At 44.6% G+C, this 22,147-nt stretch overlaps 1 protein-coding gene across 3 annotated transcripts in view; it reads right to left on the bottom strand.

Annotated features, from left to right (window-relative positions):
• Positions 1–22,147, bottom strand: part of LOC119963475 (SWI/SNF-related matrix-associated actin-dependent regulator of chromatin subfamily A member 5) — a 43,473-nt gene that overhangs the window by 12,107 nt on the left and 9,219 nt on the right. For 2 of the 3 annotated variants that reach the window (XM_038792645.1, XM_038792646.1), the window contains exons 3-12: positions 19,909–20,075; positions 17,666–17,766; positions 16,305–16,405; positions 15,152–15,331; positions 9,879–10,034; positions 7,911–8,042; positions 6,755–6,823; positions 4,070–4,179; positions 2,718–2,944; positions 153–274 (exon numbers count right to left, since the gene is read on the bottom strand). In XM_038792645.1, coding sequence (XP_038648573.1) covers positions 153–274; positions 2,718–2,944; positions 4,070–4,179; positions 6,755–6,823; positions 7,911–8,042; positions 9,879–10,034; positions 15,152–15,331; positions 16,305–16,405; positions 17,666–17,766; positions 19,909–20,075 — 1,365 coding nt within the window. The remainder of the gene's footprint in view (positions 1–152; positions 275–2,717; positions 2,945–4,069; positions 4,180–6,754; positions 6,824–7,910; positions 8,043–9,878; positions 10,035–15,151; positions 15,332–16,304; positions 16,406–17,665; positions 17,767–19,908; positions 20,076–22,147) is intronic. The other variant, XM_038792647.1, reaches the window with a different exon arrangement.

The raw sequence follows: 22,147 nt of genomic DNA on the forward strand, positions 1-22,147 counted from the left end.
TTGTTTGAAAAACTAGAGCCTGTTTGAAAAACTAGAGCCAGTTTTGTAACATTGTCTAAATTTCACATAGATAATAGAGATTCAGATTAATTTAAGGGGTGGGAACTTTCCTCAAACAAACCTAGGTTTCAAAGCACAGGCAAGAAACATACTTGTCTCTCCTCATGTGGTGTCTGTCCATCCAGTCTACAATACTCATAGTTTCTCCACATACAATAATCTTCCAAGATATCCAGCACCCTGGTCATTTGGCTGAAGATTAACACCCGAGAACCTATGGAAATGAAGATCATACATCAGGATAATCTGTTGATCAGTAGCGCAGAACACAGTGCAGGTACAAAATGCTTCAAAACCCTGCACCTACTGAAGTGCAAAACAGCAACAAATTTCAGTGGTAGCATATGCAGTAAAAAGGATACATAAATTAACACACATAACTAACTTCAATGTTATAATTCATACACTGCGCACTGCCCATGGCCTTTGACATCAAAATACACCCAGCTGCATTGATCAATGGGAATGATTTCAAAGAGTTTATATTCCAGATGGATTCTAGGCAGTGCTGCAGTTTGGACAGCAAAAAGAGGCCCTCATCAAGAAACAGTTGCAATCTCAAACCACGTAATTATTCCATTCAACTTCTCCCAACTTTCAGAACATCTGGCTCCTGTAACTATTTTCGCCTGGGAGGAGGATGGGGCCTATCAAGCATTGCAGAGGCCTACAGCTCTCAGTGATCCAGCTCTCCAATAAAAAACACTTCATGTTAAATCGGCCAGCTTTTTGGGAGCGCCCGGCCCCAGTGGATGAGTGTGTGGCAGGCTTTTTAAAATCATGCTCAAGCTTTCAAAATGTTTTACTCATACGTGGGTTTCCTCCGGGTACTCCGGTTTCCTCCCACAGTCCAAAGATGTGCAGGTTGGGTGGATTGGCCATGAAAAATTTTCCAAAATTCTATGATTAACCTTGGACAAAAGTTTGGCGCAACATCGTGGGCCGAAGGGCCTGTTCTGTGCTGTATTTCTCTATCTCTACCCACTAGTTATATACTTGCTGTCCAAGTTAAAAAAGAAGTTTGAATAGCCAATTCTTTTTTTTCCAATTAAGGGGCAATTTGGTGTGGCCAATCCACCTACCCTGCACACCTTTGGGTTGTGGGGCTGAGACCCACGCAGACACGGGGCGTATGTGCAAACTCAACACGGGCGTGACCCGGGGCCGGGATCGAACCTGGGTCCTCGGCGCCATGAGGCAGCACTGCGTCGCCATGCCGCCCTGATACACTGTTGATTTAAACAGTCATTAAAGCCTGTGAAATAAAGCCAAAATACCGTGGATTCTGGAAATCTGAAATAAAAACAGCAAGTTCTGGAAATACTCAGTAGGTCAGGCAGCATCTGTGGAGGGAGGAGTTCCTGAAGAGTCATAGTTAACTCGTCGCTAATGTGACTAGATCAGCTGAGTATTTCCAGCATTTAGTTCATTAAAACCCATGCAGATTTGTAACTCAAAACATCACAGCATGCAATTTGCTGTACCTTTGCTACACGTCAAATGCTGCCGTGTTAGAATCAGTAATCATTTTCAAATTCTTTGTTGACCTTGTCATGGAAATCCTTGCACCCTTACCAATGCCAAACATTACAAACCCCCTTTCATTTACTAAAAATTCTCCCCGATCTTTGATTCACGTTTGATCAACCAGCCTGCAGTACAGGTACAGTAGTGCCAAAGTTTGCCATTGGATTCGGAATACACAAATAACCGGGCAGGTGGTTGTTTACAGCCGATCTAAGAACCAGGATATTGCATTTTCTACTCCGCTGGATTTCCTGATAAATGGGCCAGACTATACATTATAAATTTAAAGGTACCGAATTCTTTTTTTTCCAATTAAGGGGCAATTTAGCGTGGTCAATCCACCTACCCTGCACATCTCTGGTCACGCAGACCCAGGGAGAATGTGCAAACTCCACACAGACGTGACCCGGGATCGGGGACGAACCCGGGTCCTCGATGCCGTGAGGCAGTAGTGCTAATCGCTGCGTCACCCTACACATTAGTTTTTGTTCAATTCCTCCTGGTCTTAAGTCTCAATTAATTTGGTCAACAATTCAAGTTTGAGTGACCCGTACGCTCTTTGAATTTACAGTCGAATCTGAATCCAATCCTATACCCTCCCAAAATAGGACCTTTAATGTTAAGCCAATTCTCAATCCATCGAGACAATATCATCTATTTCACAAACCATAAATATTTTTGTTATAATTACTCTCCAATAACTGATGGTATTGAATATATTCTCAAAATCCAATTTGCAACTCCTGGGTTATCCTTGTGATTTAGCTTTCTCAAGGACATCTCCGTAAGCTTTTTTGCATGTCGTACTATATCTAAAACCATTGTGGTTTCCAGTTTTTATTGCATATTAATTTATAACACCTTTTGGAATGCTTTCAATAAATTTCCCTTCAGGGCTTGACAATCCTAAATTTGGGCCTTGTGCTGTTGGAGTATTGAAGCTATGTTTGCCATCCCCAGTCCCACATAGTCTAGTATTCATGGACTCTTGGAAGTACCAAATCACTAAATGTCTCCTTTAGTTCTTTTGAGGATTTCTGGTTCAGAAGCTGTGGAGATATTTTTCATCTTTATCGAAAGTCTGGAAGACAGAAAGGGAAACAAAAGCCTTGAACAGGCCTGCAGCTGACCTTGCTCTTTCACTTTCGGCAGCAGTTTGTCCAATACCACCATTTTGCCACCGTTAATTACCAAGTGAGTATCAGTAGTGTAAGGTGGACCAGGCTCAGCTCCGTCAAACAGATACGGGTGGTTGCAGCACTTGCGCAGTTGCATCAGTATATTCAATAGACGCATTTTGTCCATTTTCCCTGAGGAGTTCAGGATGTCAATGTCCTTCATTAATATCCTGGTGTACCTGTGAGCAAGGCCAGAATTAAAACTGGTCAGACAAACTTGGGAGGTAAATTAATTTTTTGTGTAGCGCAACAGAAAAGCAATTATAACCTAAAATTATTGCTTTGTTCTAAAGATATCTGGGACAAAGCCTAAAATCCATAGTCCAACTCCTCTCATGTACCAGGGAACATGGTGTTCCATCTAAACCGTACAAATATAAAAATCCATATCTAATAGCTAATATATACTCAACATTGTTTTTTTGATAGAAAGTACAATTCATAAACTACCAGGGACAGAGGGATCAGATGGCCAACATTTAAAGGGGTGGGAATATTCCTTTCCATGTAATTTGGATGGGAGAAATATGAAGTATTCCTGGATGAAGTATTAGCAGCACAAAAATAGGCCATTTGGATCAACAACTCCAGATCAATGTTTATGATCCACAAGTCTCTTCCCACCTTCTATTCCTTTCTCCATCCTGTGTTTAACAAGCCTCCCTGAAATGTATCAATGCCATGCGTCTCCTTGTGGTAGTGAGTTCTATACCAACCACTCTCCCACTTAAAATTTTTTTTTGCCTAAATTCCTATTCGATTTATTTGTGATTATCTTATATTAATGGCATCTAGACCGGTCTCATCTGAGGGAATGATATTGTGCTATAAAAATGCAATCTAATTTTCAAGGGCATTGCTGAACAACTAGACAGGTGTTGTTAATAAATTAAGGGGGCACCTCACTAATACCTAATCAGGTGGGTATCATTAATTGCGTTGTGAAATAGAAAGGGGTGTGAAAGAAGAAAACCCAAAAATGAAGGAAAATTAAGTTTTAGAGCACTGAAATAATCACACGTGCATTGCAACCATCCATGGTGAACTCAATGATAATCTACGTCTGTATTTTATTTACGGCAAAAATCATTCAGTTGATTGAGAGACCTTACAGATGGAAGCAAGATCATTAATAGGAGGGAAAGCCTACTATTGGCGCCTTGGTTACACTGGTGTATCTGTTCCCCTAAATCTACAAATGCTTTAATTAATGCTTAAAGTGCAGTAAAATTTCAATAAATTGTTGCAAGATTATGCCATGCTTCACAATGCGACACATTAATATTCACAAGTTGTATACTCACCATTCCCGTTGCATTTTGCTAAGGCCTACATACATTTTGACTTCCTTTTTTGGTGGCAGGCTCTTTTCTACCTCAGCTTTAATACGTCGGAGGAGGAAGGGTCTCAATACCTAATTCAGGTTATAGAATACATGCTCTTTACACACTGATGATGCCCAAGGAGGTTAAGCAAAAGAATGCAATATTACAACAGTTGTACTAACAGTCCTGTGGACTGAGGTTAAAGACAAACAATTCAACAAGCCATGGGATTGAGGCACATCCGCAGATTTGGGTTGAGTGTTCATGTACACGAAAGCAGCTATAACTTCAGATTAGACCGACGGACAATAGCTTTATTTTGCAACATAACAGATCCCAACTTAGAATCCAACCCTTTTTATGAGAAAGAAATAAAGTAACCTTAAAGTCACTTCCCTCATTCTCAACAATTTGCATTTGTACAACACCTTTAACGCAGTAAGGTGTCTACAGTTTCATCATAGGGGCAGTTGTCAGACAAATTGTACACTGAGCTACCAAAAAACCATTGAGAGATGAGCAAACCTTGGTCAAGAGTTTTTAAAAGAGTGTCTTAAAGAAGAATGAGGTAGAGATTTACGGAAGGAACTCCAGAGCTTTGGGTCTAAACAGCTGACGGTCGACCATTGGGGATGCACTTTTGGTCACAATTGGAGCAGCAAAAATATAGGAGAGCTATGTGGGGTTTACAGAGATAGGGAAGGGGTAAGGACATGGCAATATTTGAAAGTAAGGATGTGAATTTTAAAATTGAGGTGTTGCCAGACCAAGAACTAAAGGAAGCAGTGAGCACGGGTTGGACAGAACCTGGTTCACATGAGCAGCATTTTAGATTAATTCAAACTTACACGGGGTGCAAGCTGAGATGATGTTTAGAAGAACCTAGAGGTAACAAAGCAGCTGAACAAGGGCTGGTGATGTTATGGTGGTTGATGTGGGTGGCATTGGTAAGAGAGAGAATATGGGGTTGGAAATGCAGCTCCGGCTCAAAGAGGATGTCATGGTTGCAAAGAGTTTGGTTAAGCCTCAGACAGACAGAGGGATAGAGTATATGGCTAGGGATTGGAGGTTTCAGTGTGAACAGGAGACCCCCCCACCACCATTTCAGCTTCTGAAAAAGTGGATAGACATTTATATAAACAAAAATTATTCTATTTCCCATAACCTGCACCTCCCCTTTAATTTGAAATTCAGCAAGTCTTCTTAATCTGTTAGTTCTATTAGAGAACCAGCATCAATTATAATGCTCTGATCTGGGAGACTCGTCAGCATCTGCGATTAGAACAGCCCACGGGAGTGTTTAATGGGCCTTGTTTCTAAGGGCAAGTGAGGGGCTCAATAAATGGTGACAGAAAAAAAAAGAATGCGAGTAAAGGAAGCTGAAAAAAAAGCTCTCCTCCTTCACCATATTATGTAATATCTGAAATTATTCAAATTAACAATGTCCCCCCCCTAACTAAAAATGTCAATGGTAGTTGCTTACATTGACTGAAAGGCAATAATTATCTATGTGTGTTAACATTAATATTATGGCACCTTAAAATGCCATGCTTACTTCAAGCACCAGTTGCTTGAATGCAAGAAAATCTTGCAAATGTTCAATTAGTTTTGTGCTCATTAACATTTCAAATCCATTCCAAATGGTATGCAATTGGACTGGGCAGAAACCATTCTTGTTACATGGCAATAGAGCCACCACTTAATTCTAGTGCAGAGTGGGTAAGTCACACTTGCGCAAGCGTGTTTGCAACAAGTGGGGGCAACTGTATTAACTTTATCACTCCGTGAAGTTCGTTAGTCAAATTAATTTGGCATTCACATGCAATAACTCAATTATAACACTGCTAGGATAAACATTTAGTGGCATCCCGATTCTCAAGTTTTAGGTATTATATTATTGATGAATAAATTAACAGTTCAAAAACCTACCAGAACAGATTAGGGATCCTGCAGCAACTAACTCAGCTCTTGACTCCCCAAAGCCTGTCCACCATCTACAAGGCACAAGTCAGGAGTGTAATGGAATACTTTCCACTGGCCTGGATGAGTGCAGCTCCAACAATATTCAAGAAGCTCATCACCATCCAGGACAAAGCAATCCACTTGATTGCTACCCCTTTCACAACATTCACTCCCCACGCCACAGGTGCATAGTGGCAGCAGTGTGTACTATCTACAAGATGCACTGCAGAAACTCACCACGGTTCCTTCGGCAGCACCTTCCAAACCCAAGACCACTACTATCTAGAAGGACCAGAGCAGCAGATACCTGGGAACACCACCACCTGGAGGTTCCCCTCCAAGTTGCCCACCATTCTTATTTGGAAATATATTGCTGTTCCTCCACTGTCACCCGGTCTAAGTCCTGGAATTCCCTCCCTAACAGCACCCACACCTCAGGGACTGCTGCGGTTCAAGGCTGCAGCTCACCACCACCTTCTGAAGGACGGATGATAAATGCTGCCCTAACTAGCGACACCCACATTCCCTAAACAAATGGAAAAAAAAAATCACTTTCTTCAAGTCAGCCCCAAACCTACTCACAGCACATTACTTCATCAGAGTTTAGTTTTTAAATAATACCTCTGATGGCGATGAGGCCTGAAAAATTTTGCATTTTGCTGATTCATCAGCATCACAATACAGATAAAATAAGAAACTAACCATATGCAAACGTTCAACAAGCTTCTGGTCTCCAAAACAATTGTTTGTGTCAAACCAAGAATCAAAGTCCTGCAAAAGAACAAAGAACAGGCTTTGGTCATTGAAAGCTGAAAAGTTAACATATGTTGTTACTTCCATCAAAGGTCTCAATTACTAAATTGTTTATTACTGGAAGCACAAGAATGGCAATGAAGAAAAAGGTAACATCCGAATTAGATTGTTCATAAATAATTGATCAGAAAACAGATACACAGTTGCCCATAATAATTGATACAGTTCATCTAGCAGGTATGTAAGCAATTTGACATGGAAAAACAAAATCATACTTTCTCCCCCATGTCCAACTCTGTAACAAGTCACAGCAACATTCACACAAGAAGAATGGTCAGTTGGCATTAAGTTATAAATGTAGCTTTTGTCACCCTAAAAAAACCTGAAAACTAAAAATAGGTAGCTAATTAATGGATTGAGACGGATAGATTATATGAAAAATAAATTTAGAGTGCCCAATTCTTATTTTCCAATTAAGGGGCCATTTAGTGTTGCCAATTTACGTACCCTGCACATCTTTTTGTGTTGTGTGCGCGCGTGGTGGGGGGGGGGGGGGGGGAAAGAGAGAGAGAGAGAGAGACTCACGCAGACACACGGGGAGAGGCAGAAGACAGATAGATTAGATACAGATAAAACAAGTTATCTGACCAGCATGCTTTTAATATAATTTTCAATTGTGACACAAGATGGCAGTGTTGCTCAAGTGGTCAGTCACAGAAATGAAATACACTTCGAAGCTTCTTTAAGGCAATGTGATACGGAGCATCAAAAATGGACAACTGCGGCTCGAAGGGCGAGAGGACCAGACACTACCAACTGGTTTCTGCATCCAATTTTCTGCACTTGCAGAGTTGGTGAATATGATCCTCAGAAAATGCGGGCAGATGAACAAATTAGTACAGACTGCCACCTTTCAGCTACCTGGCTGCTCCCAATGTAAGGAACTACTGTAGCCCACACTGCCCTCCATCAGGTTGGAGAGCTTCACCTTGCACGGTGCAACTCTGTAGCATTCGCTCATGCCTTCCAACAAGAAACAGGTTTAGTTAGTGTTTAAACCTTAGATTAATGGTAGTCACAATTAAGTTGATTTTCTCATACTTACAGCAGATGAATTGAAGACATCTGGGAGGAGAAAGTTGAGCAGTGCCCAGAGTTCATGCAGGTTGTTCTGAAGTGGCGTACCCGTGAGCAGTAATCGATTTGTTGTCTTGAATTCTCTCACTATTTCAGACAGCTACAAGTTCAGCACATTAAAAATGTTACTGTACAAACGTTACTGTACACATTCAAATCATGTTCCCAGCACCACAACTGTATATTCAGACTGAGTTTAAAAGACCACTGATCCTTTGTGTATTACATCTGTGATTTCTTCCATGTGTTGACATATAGTGGCACCAAAGGCCAAATACATTTTGCATTAGGAAGCAAGAAGCAAGTGCAGTAATAGTATGCCAGTATTGCAGATGATTATCTGGAACTCGAGAGACGGGAATATTGGTACTTCCATGTCCATCCTCAATTGAATTTCTTTCAAATTGAAGCAATGGTTATGGAAGGGGGCGGGTGATTAAAAGGTTTCTGAAACGATAGCACATTTAAGGTCTGAATAAGCAGAAATTAGATTTTCAATTCAAAGATTCAACTCCACTCTCACGCCAGTTTTAAAGTCCAGAGATCAACTATCAAGTCTCAGGATACAACAGTAATTGATTGTTCAATAACACTCCCAAAAATCTTTGAACCCCTAGAGTAACTTAGATCATCAGTATGAATATTCAGAAATAATTTGTCCACACTGGATCATGTGAGATTACAGCACTGCTTTCCCCAAGATTGACATACCGGGCGGCATTCTCCCCTACCCGGTGTGACGGAGGGTGTCGGCGTAGGGGAGTAGCGCCAACCACTCAGGGGTTGGCCTCCCTAAAGGTGGGGAATTCTCCCCGCGCCGGAGCGGTTTGCACCAGAAGACTGGCGCAAAAAACCGGCGCCCCCGGCAGCAGGGCTGGCCGAAAGGCTTTCGCTGGTCAGCGCATGCGCCGGCAGTGACGTTAGCGACAGCTGGCCGCTGACGTCACTGCCGGCGCATGCGCGATGTGGGGTTCTCTTCCACTTCCGCCATGGTGGAGGCCGCGGAGGAAAATAGTGCACCCAGGGCACTGGCCCGGAGTCTGAGCGGGGGGCCCCCGATCGCGGGCCAGGCCACCGTGGGGGCACCCCCGGGGGTTCGATCGCCCCCCGCAGGGCCCCGGGGCCCGCTCGCGCCGCTGATCCCGCCGTTCCAGAGGTGGTTCAAACCTCGGCGGCGGGACTTCGGCCCATCCGGGCCGGAGAATCACCGCAGGGACCTTTCCAATCGGAGTGGCGAGATTCCCGCCACCGCCACTTCCCGGGTGGCGGAGAATCTCTGCCACGGCGGAGGCGGGATTTTCGGCGGCCCCGGCTATTCTCTGACCCTGCTGGGGGTCGGAGAATTTCGCCCCATTAGTGACAATAAATGGCATTCACAGCTTGGCTATTAAAGCTGCGATAGAATTGTAACGCAGAATTGTTAAAGAAGCAGCAAGTAACAATCATTGTATTAAACATGATTGCATGTTAGCACTGAAAGTTCATCATTTTCCTTCACTTCAAAATTTCTATTCCTGGTCTCCTTTACAGCTTCATTATGAAATTCGCCTTGCAACTGTCACTTCCATCCCCACTGCATTATTTCTTACGGCCCTTCATCATTCCATTACATCCCGTCTTTTCATTCCCCTCTCCAGGGGGAACAGTCGGTAGCGAATCTCTGTGTCACATTTTCTGTCTGGCCACAGAAATAACTGCACCTTGCTCGAAAATAACCTTACGCCAAGATACATTTCAAGAACTGCAATAATATCGCCGAGAATGTGGCACCACCAGCTTTAGTTGCTCTTTGCCACAAATCAAGTCTGCACTGCTCCCCAATTCATCTTGAGATGAGCCGGAAGGTCTTGCCTTTACTACAACAGCAGCCATTAACGTTGGCGTAAATGGATGGGAAAGGGAAGAGAGCAGAAAAAATTAGGGAAAATAAAGTTACCTTGGATTTTTCATTTTTGATCCTGTGGGCTTCATCTATAACCAGATATCGCCAATTAAACTTTTTGAAAACTGATTTCTCCCTGATCAGCATTTCATATGACGTCACACAGACATCCCACTCCCCAGGAAAGAGAACATCTCTGATGAAAGCAGCCTGATAAAGTAACAAGTGGATTAAGATTCAGTTTTCAGAACACCAGATTATTTATTTTTCCAGAATACAATTAAGGTATAGTACAAATAGATCTTATGACAGGTATTAACAAACAAATAAAACACCGACGGTGGGATTTCCCAGCCCCACCTGCTGTGGGCAAGACGGGAAAAGGCTGAGGGCAGCCAATTGGCTGCTCTTCAAATTTCCTGTCCCACCCACGACTTGACTTGCCGCTGGCAGAACTGGAAAATCTCATCCAGAGTGCTGCAAAGCGAGTATAGAGCAACAAATTATAATATATTTGAACATGTTTGCAAATTCACTCTCAAGATTATGTGCAGGGCGAATCTCTGATTTTAGTTACGCAGAGCAAAGAAAAGTCGATCCCCTTAGTCAGTCTCGCGGAACCTTGAGGACTGACATTAACACAGGTGACAGATCCATTCTCCGCGTATATTGAAACATGTTTTTCGAGAGAGTGAATGTAAGCAAATGCAATACAGTGAAAGGTGGGACTAATATTAAAGACTGAACAATGCACAACTTCAAAATTTAAATTTAAACGTTATATCAAAATTGTACCCCTGGCTTTATGGTTCCTTCATTTATTGTAATTTTATTGCAAAAGTGCTTGTTTACACAAAGCTAAAATGCTAATTGTTATTTATTCTGTGATTTGCTGATATGGTTTATGGGCCAGTGATCAGTTATTAAAAAATTACTGCAGGAAAATATTGTTCCCTTGTGAAGGTAGTGATCCTCCCAGCGCTGTGCAACAGACACTGAATGCGCTTTGGTACCCTGTCCATACAGCTAACTTTTACACGCAAGTTTTGACATCCAGTGCTGGTGGACCATTTAATTTCTATTTGGCAACTGACAGGTTATCAAGACTGCAGCTAGCTCTCAGACCCCTGGCTGTTTTTTCTCATGCCAATTCTGGGGCAGCAAGGGTAGTTGTATTTTCCCAACTGGGATCAATCAACTCGTGGCAGAGAAGCCAATACGCATTGCACAGCTTACTTCCACAATGTGCCATAAGATTTGCGCAGGTCAAGGAGACACAGCCTGAGTGAGACATATCCAGAGTGGGAATTGGAATTTGGTGCAGTGAGGTAATTCGGTGCAGAGTGGGAGAAGGTGCATTTTCCCTCCTGTTTTGTTCTCTTTCTTCTGGCCTGTAACTGTTAATCTGCAGGGAGAGAACCAGTGCACATCCTGGGAAGGTAAGTGATTTTTATTTTATTACCTTTTCAAATTGTGTTGGGGGGGGGGAAACTGAAGTGACATCACAGTAAAGCTGTGACCTGATTGGCTGGTTGGGAATCTGCACTAGATTTAAAAATTAAACATTGTTAAACTAATTAAACATAATTAATTAATTAGAATTTAGATGGGTATCTAAGCCAGAGATCGGAGAGTACTATATTTAGCTTTCACATTTATAGTAGAAATCTAGTGCTAGGAAACATATAGTTAACAGTAACTTTTATTAATTAAAAAAAAATTAATTTACGAATGAATTAACGCAATGTCAATTACAGGGGTGCAGTATGACTGTGAGATGTGGCAGGTCCGGGAGGCTTCCAGCGTCCCGGATGGCTTCATCTACAGAAAGTGCACCCAACTGGAGCTCGTCACAGACCGCATGGTTCGGTTGGAGCAGCAGTTGGATGCACTTAGGAGCATGCAGGTGGTGGAAAGCGTCATAGATAGCAGTTATATAAATGTGGTCACACCCAAGGTGCAGGCAGAGAAATGGGTGGCCATCAGAAGGAACAGGCAGTCAGTGCAGGAATCCCCTGGAGTAATCTCAGGATTACTCTCTGTGCCACGTGCCAGTGAGGCTAGAAATAGGAAGATAGAGCAGCTAAACACATGGCTAAACAGCTGGTGTAGGAGGGAAGGTTTCCGTTATCTGGACCACTGGGAGCTCTTCCGGGCAGGTGTGACCTGCATAAGGACAGGTTTCATCTAAACTGGAGAGGCATACATATCCTGCCGCGAGGTTTGCTAGTGTCACACGGGAGGGTTTAAACTAGTATGGCAGGGGGGTGGGTACCGGAGCAATAGGTCAGAAGGTGAAAGCATTGAGGGAGAACTAGGGAATAGGGCCAGTATGGCTCTGAGGAAGAGCAGACAGGGAGATGTTGCTGAAAACAGTGGGTCTGGTAGCCTGAAGTGCATGTGTTTTAATGCAAGTAGTATTACGGGTAATGCAGATGAACTTAGAGCTTGGATTAGTACTTAGAACTATGATGTTTTTGCCATTACAGAGACCTGATTGAGGGAAGGACAGGATTGGCAGCTAAACGTTCCAGGATTTAGATGTTTCAGGCGGGATAGAGGGGGATGTAAAAGGGGTGGCGGAGTTGCGCTACTGGTTAGGGAGAATATCGCAGCCATACTATGGGAGGACGCCTCAGAGGGCAGCGAAGCTATATGGGTAGAGATCAGGAATAAGAAGGGTGCAGTCACAATGTTGGGGGTTTACTACAGGCCTCCCAACAGCCAGCGAGAGATAGAGGAGCAGATAGGTAGACAGATTTTGGAAACAAGTAAAAACAGGGTTGTTCTGATGGGGGACTTCAACTTCCCCAATATTGACTGGGACTCACTTAGTGCTAGGGGCTTGGACGGGCAAAGTTTGTAAGGAACATCCAGGAGAGCTTCTTAAAACAACATGTAGATAGTCCAACTATGGAAGGGGCTGTACTGGACCTGGTATTGGGGAATGACCCTGGCCAGGTGGTAGAGGTTTCAGTAGGGGAGCATTTCGGGAACAGTGACCACAATTCAGTAAGTTTTCAAAGTGCTGGTGGACAAGGATAAGAGTGGTCCTAGGGTGAATGTGCTAAATTGGGGGAAGGCTAATTATAACAATATCAGGCGAGAACTGAAGAACCTAGATTGGGGGCGGATGTTGGAGGGTAAATCAACATCTGACATGTGGGAGGCTTTCAAATGTCAGTTGAAAGAAATTCAGGACCGGCATGTTCCTGTGCGGAAGAAGGATGAATACAGCAAATTTCGGGAACCTTGGATAACGAGAGATATTGTAGGCATTGTCAAAACGAAAAGGGAGGCATTTATCAGGGCTAGAAGGCTGGGAATATAAGGAAAGTAGGAAGGAACTTAAGCAAGGAGTCAGGAGGACTAAAAGGGATCACAAAAAGTCATTGGCAAATAGAGTTAAGGAAAATCCCAAGGCATTTTACACGTACATAAAAAGCAAGAGGGTAGCCAGAGAAAGGGTTGGCCCACTGAAGGATAGGCAAGGGAATCTATGTGTGGAGCTAGAGGAAATGGGCGACGTACTAAATGAATACTTTGTATCAGTTTTCACCAAAGAGAAGGAATTGGTGGACCGAGTCTGGAGAAGGGTGTGTAGATAGCCTGGGTCACATTGAGATCCAAAAAGACGAGGTGTTGGGCGTCTTGAAAAATATTCCGGTAGATAAGTCCCCAGGGCCTGATGGGATCTACCCCAGAATACTGAAGGGGGCTAGAGAGGAAATTGCTGAGGCCTTGACAGAAATCTTTGGACCCTCACTGTCTTCAGATGATGTCCCGGAGGATTGGAGAATAACCAATCTTGTTACTTTATTTAAGGAAGGTAGCAAGGATAACCCAGGGAACTACAGGCCGGTGAGCCATACGTCAGTGGTAGGGAAATTACTGGAGAGAATTCTTCAAGACAGGATCTACTCCCATTTGGAAGCAAACGGATGTATTTGCGAGAGTGAACATAGTTTTGTGACGGGGAGGTCGTGTCTCACTAACTTCATAGAGTTTTTCGAAGAGGTCACAAAGATGACTGATGCAGGTAGGGCAGTGGATGTTGTCTATATGGACTTCAATAAGGCCTTTGACAAGGTCCCTCATGGCAGACTGGTACAAAATGTGAAGTCACACGGGGTCGGGGTGAGCTGGCAAGATGGATACAGAACTGGCTAGGTCATAGAAGGCAGAGAGTAGCAATGGAAGGGTGCTTTTCTGATTGGAGGGCTGTGAGTAGTGGTGTTCCGCAGGGATCAGTGCTGGGACCTTTGCTGTTCGTAGTGCATATAAATGATTTGGAGGAAAGTGTAACTGGTCTGATTAGTAAGTTTGCAGACAACACAAAGGTTGGTGCAATTGAGGATAGCGATGAGGACTGTCAGAGGATACAGCAGGATTTAGATCGTTTGGAGGCTTGGGCGGAGAGATGGCAGATGGAGTTTAATCCGGACAAATGTGTGGTAATGCATTTTGGGAAGGTCTAATACAGGTAGGGAATATACAGTGAATGGTAGAACCCTCAAGAGTATTGACAGTCAGAGAGATCTAGGTGTACAGGTCCACACGTCACTGAAAGGGGCAACACATGTGGAGAAGGTAGTCAAGAAGGCATACGGCATGCTTGCCTTCACTGGCCGGGGCATTAAGTATAAGAATTGGCAAGTCATGTTGCAGCTGTATAGAATCTTAGTTAGGCCACGCTTGGTGTATAATGTTCAATTCTGGTCGCCACACTACCAGAAGGATGTGGAGACTTTAGAGAGGGTGCAGAAGAGATTTACCAGGATGTTGCCTGGTATGGAGGGCATTAGCTCTGAGGAGAGGTTGAATAAACTCGGTTTGCTCTCACTGGAACGACGGTGGTTGAGGGGCGACCTGATAGAGGTCTACAAAATTATGAGGGGCATATACAGAATAGATAGCCAGAGGCTTTTTCACAGGGTAGAGGGGTCAATTACTAGGGGGCATAGGTTTAAGGTGCGAGGGGCAAGGTTTAGAGGTGATGTACGAGGCAAGTTTTTTTTTTTTTACACAGAGGGTAGTGGGTGCCTGGAACTCGCTGCCAGAGGAGGTGGTGGAAGCAGGGATGATAGTGACATTTAAGGGACATCTTGACAAATACACGAATAGGATGGGAATAGAGGGATACGGATCCAGGAAGTATAGAAGATTTTAGTTTAGATGAGCAGCATGGTCGGCGCAGGCTTGGAGGGCCGAAGGGCCTGTTCCTGTGCTGTACGTTTCTTTGTTCTTTGCAAAGCATATACAAATTAAACTCCAGGCATCAGTTGCATTGTCTAACAATATTTTCGGGAACATAAAACAGTTCTTACCCTTTGCTCCTTGTCACCTATTAAACAAATAGCTCGAAGAGTTGGTATCCATCTATTGAACTCGAGCATCCAGTTGTGCAGTGTAGATTTCGGGACTAGAACCATGTGAGGTCCAGGAATGTTTCTGTAATGTTTCATGTACCCAAGAAGAGCGATAGTTTGCAAAGTCTTCCCGAGACCCTGTTAAACAAAGTACAATTAAGTCTTAGAACTAAAGACTGTTCTTTGATCAGGGTTGTCCAGACGCATTTCTGAAATGTACTGGAAAAAAATATTTGGTCCACCAAAATGGAATTAGATCATGGGGCTGGATTCTTCCCTACCCGGCGGGGCGGGGGGGGGGTCCCGGCGGGATGAAGTGGCGTGAACCACTCTGGCGTGGGACCGCCCCAAAGGTGCTGATTTCTCCGCACCTTTAGGGGCCAAGCCCTAACCTTGAGGGGCTAGGCCTGCACCGGAGTGGTTGGCGCCCGCTGGCCGGCGGGAAAGGCCTTTGGCGCCACGCCAGCCGAGGCTGAAGGGACTTCGCCGGCTGGCGGAAGTCTGCGCATGCACCGGAGCGTCAGCGGCTGCTGACGTCATCCCCGCGCATGCGCAGGGGGTCACTTCCGCGTCGGTCATCGTGAAGGCTATGGCCAACGCAGAAGGAAAAGAGTGCCCCCACGGCACAGGCCGGCCGGCCGATGGCGGTTCCCGATCGCGGGCCAGGCCTCCGTGGGGGCACCCCCCGGGCCAGATCGGCTCGCCCCCTCCCCCCCAGGACCCGCCCGCGCCACCAGACCCGCCGGTAAGGGAGGTGTTTTGATTCACGCCGGCGGGACCGGCATTACAGCAGCGGGACTTCGGCCCATCACGGGCCGGAGAATCGCCGGGGAGGGGCCGACAGGCACGGCGCGATTCCCGCGCCCGCCACATCTCTGGTACCAGAGACTTTGGGGCGGGATTCACGCGGTTGGGCAGGGTGGAGGAGGAAACAAATGTCAACGGGTTCCATTAATCTTTGTATGACACACCATTGAACAGCTGTGAAAGTTACTTTTCCCCTATTTTCTTTATCAAATCATTTCGTTTAAACACCTTAATCATAGAACATCCTTAATCTTTAATATCTACGCCAAACAATTGTTATGCCACAATCGATAAGTATTCATACCATTTCATCTGCCAGGATACCATTAATGCCATTCTCATATAAAGAAATCAGCCAATTTAGTCCACGGATCTGGTAGTCTCGGAGCTTCCCCCCTTTTACATCTGTGGAAGAGATCCCAATCATTTAGAGCCTCCAACATTGCAAGAGCTTGCACAGAATACAGTATAAGGGAAAATTAAATAATTGCCATGACCAAAAAAATAAAAGTATTACTGTATCAGGAACCATTTAACTGAAAGCACATGATAACTCGAGGCAACAAAAAACAAGCAGCTCAATCAAGTTGGCACCAGGGTCCCAATGTTTGCATAAAGAATGTCAGCATTCAGATGCAGACTCCAAAACAAAGGTGGCGATTTTGCAATGAGGCTTCCACCATTCTACAGCAGTTAAATTGACCATTAAAATAAGGCCAAATAATATGCAGAGACATAAACTGTTAAACAGAGTACTTAAACTTCACTAAGGCAGGTATGACATTGGGAGGGCCAGAGTGGTGGGCAGAAAGAAAGGATGACGGTGAGGAAAACCAGTTTACTGGACCTTGATTGCTTTGTAAGAAATCACTGCATGGCTATTACAGGGATTTCTAATTTGTTACGACTGGAGAAATGCCTTTGGGGAGAACAGTGTATTCAGCTCACCATCTCATAGGAGAAGTAATTGATCATGTATGATGGTCAACATCAAAAGGAGAACATGTTACAAGTTCACAATCTGTATAATCCAATTATTCCTCATGAAAACAATGGTCCATTTTAATGTAGCGCCTACAAATATTAAGATTTTTTCATTTCAAAATGGCTGCTAGTGCCCCATGAAAAATAAGATGGACCAGTTTCCACTCAGTTCCTTGTGAACACTGGTTGAGAGGGCAATGCTGAATAAAATGTGCCAACGGCCATGGCAAAGGGCTGATGTATGAAGCAGGTTTGTCGTACTGGCATGAAGGTTATTTTTGAGCTTTATCCTGCATTTTATCCATGCTGAACGCGACCATAAAATACTCAATATTGACAATGTTGTCATTGAGTCAGAAGGTTTTAAAATGTCAGATGATAAGGTTGGAGTGATCCTGTGGTGTCCATCACCATTAGCAGGCTATTCCATTAAAAAGACCACTCGTGCCAGTGAATACAGCCAATTAAGCCAGGAGAACGACAGGTGCTCTGTTGGGTTTGAAGATTTAATTACAACAGTCTCAAATGCCCCCCCACATGTCCAGTTTTGACTATTTTGACAAAATTGAATACTGCACAACAATGAATGGTGACTGAAAATGTGAAAGCAATTGGGAAAAGGTAGTGAAAACAGCTACATTCACTCATGTATGAAATAATGAATAATATGGCTTTACATACATGATGGGGATTCTTCAAACCTTGTGCAGACATTAGTTGTCTTGCTGTTTTCCGACAGTAGTTCTTCATCCTCTTCCTGTTCTGTACGACGATGCCGATAGCTAAGAATTAAAAGTGAATTGCTTTGTGCGAGGAGTTCTAAAAAGTGCAAGATATTTTAACACTTGGTGACTAAGATGCTGCTTCAACTTTAAATAGCAGAGAAACAGGGGAGGCCATAAAGCCTAAGGCACATTTAGTTAGATCTTGCCGCTGTTGCGTAATATTGTTCAATACTGCACCCAGCCAAAAAGAAAATTTGTTGATCTCAATTCAGAAAATTTTAGTTGACCTGGCATCAACGGCCTTTTGGGGCAGATATTCCCACCGAGTGGGACAAAATACTCCCCAATTTCAATCCTAAATGGCCTAGTTATAATTTTAAGTCATGACCCCCTGCGCTGGATTCCCCAGGAAGAAATTGTTCTCTGTATCTACATCAAATCCCTCAATTATTTTAAACACCTCAATGAGGTCACTCCTCAACCCTCTATACTCAAAAGAACGAAAGCAAAATTTATGGAATATATTCGCATAACTTCATACTTTAAGGTGTAATTTTGATTTGAATGCACTATACCACCTCCCAAGAACAACATTACTGTCCTGAGGTTCGGTGCTCAGAATTAAAAGCAGTACTCCAGCTGGGGTTTGACCAAGGCTCTGTACAACTTCCTCATTTCAATCACAATCTTTTTGAGATAAATGCCACCTTTCCTTTAGCAGACATCATTGCCTTTTTGTAACAGTGCAGTAATATTTGTGTATGGAAACACAAATTTCCATATTGCTTCTCCACAGCAACTAAACTTGCAGAAAACACTCAGATGTGTCTTTCTCCGTTCCAAAGTGGAAGGCTTTTCCACACTGAACTATCCTTGCCACAGTTCTGCCCACTCATTGTCTATGCCTCATTGTAACTCCTTCATGATCCTAATTTATATTTGCTCCTAACTTAGTCTCATCTGACTCACTTTAGGTACATGGGGGTGCAGGTTGCCCGGGAGTTTGGGGGGGGGGGGGCTCCGCAGGTTCAACATTTCTAGTTTGGTGGGGAGAGTGAAAGCTGATCTGACAGTGTGGGATGGTCTCCCTCTGTCACTGGCGGGTCGGGTACAGGCGGTTAAAATGAACATGTTGCCGCGATTTCTGTTTATTTTACTATGCATGCCGATTTTCCTGCAGAGGGGAAGGCAGGCAGGGGGTTTGGGTCTTCTGAACCTGATGTACTACTACTGGAAGACGAATGTGGAGAAGGTGCGGAGCTGGGTCAGAGGAGTTGATTCCCAGTGGGTCAGAATGGAGGAGAGTTTGTGCAGGGGGGACTGAAAGCACTAGCAACAGCGCCGCTCCCGATAGCCCCGGGGAAATACTCAGGGAGTCCGGTAATAATAGCTTCATTGAGAATTTGGAGGCAGTTTCGCCAAAACTTCGGGTTGGGGGCAGGGTCAAGGGAAATGCCAATTCGGGGGAACCACAATTCCCGAAAGGCATGTTTCTTAGGTGAATTGGACATTCTGAAATGTCCCTCAGTGTACCTGAACAGGCGCCAGAGTGTAGTGACTAGGGGATTTTTACAGTAACTTCATTGTAGTGTTAAAGTAAGCCTACTTGTGACACTAATAAAGATTATTGAAAGCAGAGGCCTGAAAATCTCAAAAAGGAATGACAGCTTTAGTTCCACTATTCTATTTTGATCAAACATTAACACCTCTTTGGCTTTCAAACACGAGGAACACTTTCAAATATTTTTAATCAGTAAGCGAATCAAGGGTTATGGAGATAAGTCGGAAACTGGAGTTGAGGATTATATCAGATCAGCCATGGGCAGCACGGCGGCACAGTGGGTTAGCCCTGTTGCCTCATGGTGTCAAGGTCCTAGATTCGATCCCGGCTCTGGGTCGCTCTCCGTGTGGAGTTTGCACATTCTCCCCGTGTTTGCATGGGTTTCACTCCACAGCCCAAAGATGTGCAGGCTAGGTGGATTGGACACGCTAAATTGACCCTTAATTGGAAAAAAATAATTGGGTATTTTAAATTTACAAAAAAAGAAAAAGAAATAAATCAGTCATGATCTCACTGAATGAAGCAGACTCGATGGGCTGAATGGCCTACTTCTGTTCCTACGCCTTATGGTCTATAGTTGAAATCATACAGAATTTGCATCATGAATCCAAAAACACATTGCCTGGAATATATCTTACTCTCCAACAGACAGAAGTGTCTGTTTCTCATCTTTCTTTACTCGAGGGCGCCCAGGTTTCATCTTTAAAGGAGACGTTGGAGTCTTCTGTGCAGCTGGTTGGATGAAGTGGGCAAAAAGCTCGGTCTGTTGCAGCAGATAATCAAATCGATTTGACCGGTCTGTTTTCTGCCAAAGAAAAGAGTATGTTAACAAGAAAATAAAGCATTGAGAATCACAGTGTGTGAACATTTCTCATTTAATCTACAGTCAAAGGAAGCAGTTTTCCTTGCTGGGGGCGCAGAGTTTAAAATATATATATTTTTATTCACCTCCCTTTCCATTTTCCCCCCAAATTTGCGCCCACCAACAATAAACAATAAGCATAACAAATATAATGTCATACCCCATATCAATAACAACAATCCTATCCTCCCACCAAAACACAAGCCTGCATGTTAACATAAACAAATGACAAAAAGGAATCAGGAATCACCCATAGTCACCATTAACACATACAGTCCTCCCTCACCCCCAGTTAATGTTCGATGTTACCCAGTTCTTGGAAGTGTATAATGAATAACACCCATGAATTGTAGAATCCCTCCACCCTACCCCTCAGTTCAAACATAACCTTCTCAAGAGTCAAGAATTCTAACAGGTCCCCCTGCCAGGGCACAGGGTGGAGAGGTTGCTCTCCATCCCATCAGGATCGGCCTTCGGGAGGTGAAGGCTACATTATCTGCCTCCGCACCTGTTTCGAACCCCGGCTGGACCGACATCCCGAAACTGCCCTCCCGAGGGCCCGGGCCCAGTTTCATGTGCACCACTTTAGAGATCACCCTAAAAACCGCCTTCCAGTAATCCTCCAGCTTTGGACAGGACCAAAACATATGAATGTGATTTCCCCCCCACCCGGCAACGTTCACACACACCTTCTACCCCCTCAAAGAGCCGTCTCCTCCTCGCCCTTGTGAGGTGTGCTCTATATACCACCTTCAGTGTATCAGCCCGAACTTTGCGCAAAAGGTGGAGGTGCTCATTCTCCGGAGCACCTCAAACCAGAACGCCTCCTCCATATCCTCTCCCAACTCTTCCTCCCACTTTGCTTTGATCCCTTCCAGTGGTGCCTTCTCCTCTTCCAAAATACCCCCTTCTCCAGTCCCCCTGTCGTCAGCATCTTGTCCAGCAATGTGGAGGCCGGCTCCACCGGGAAGCTCTGTCTCTCCTTTCTGGTAATATCTCGAACCTGCATGTATCTAAACATTTCCGCCTGCTCCAGCCCGTACTTCGCTTCCAGCTCCTTCAATCCTGCAAACCGACCCCCAAGAAACAAATCTTTTAGTGTCGTAATCCCCTTCTCCTCCCATTTCCGTCCCACTTCCCGGGTTCAAATCTGTGGTTCCCGAATAGGCATTTCCGTTGACCCCGCCCCCAACCAAAAGTGTTGCCGAAACTGGCTCCAAATTCTCAATGAAGCTATTATTACTGGACTCCGAGTATTTCCTCAGGGTCATCGGCAGCGGCGCTGTTGCTAGCGCCTTCAATCCCGACCCCCTGTACAAACTCTCCTCCATTCTGACCCACTGGGAATCAGCGCCTCTGACCCAGCTCCATATTCGCCGCCCAGTAATAAACCCCCTGCCTGCCTTTCCCTCTGGTGCAGCACCTTTGTAACTCTGGCCACCTTCCCTCCGATATGAACAAGGTGATCATTCCTCCAGTCTCTCTGAAAAATGCCGTTGACAGGAAATTCGGCAGTCATGGGAAAATAAACAGAAATCACGGCAACACATTCATTTTAACCGCCTGCACCTGACCCGCCACTGACAGAGGGCGACCACCCCACACTGTCAGATCAGCTTTCACTCTCCCCACCAAACTAAGAAATGTTGTGCCCACGGAGCCCCCCCCCCCCCCCCCCCCCACACACACAGGGTCCCTGCCCTACGGAATGGCAGCCCCTCTACTCCCAGCCGAGACACCACAAAATACTCATCTTGTCTAGATTTCATTTGTACCCCGAGAAAGACCCAAATATCCGAAGCAGCTCCAATATTCCCCCTATTGACACACTCGGTTCCAACACTTATAACAAGTCACCGGCATACAAGGACACCCTATGCTCTAAACCCCCCCCCCCCCCCCCCCCCGCACTTTCCCTTTCCATACCCCCAAACTTCTTAACGGAATGGCCAACGGCTCAATCGCGATTGCAAACAGCAGGGGTGGGGGGGAACATAGGACATCCCTGCCTAGTC

This window comes from Scyliorhinus canicula, chromosome 3 (genome assembly GCF_902713615.1).
Source record: "Scyliorhinus canicula chromosome 3, sScyCan1.1, whole genome shotgun sequence".
NCBI lineage: Eukaryota > Metazoa > Chordata > Chondrichthyes > Carcharhiniformes > Scyliorhinidae > Scyliorhinus > Scyliorhinus canicula.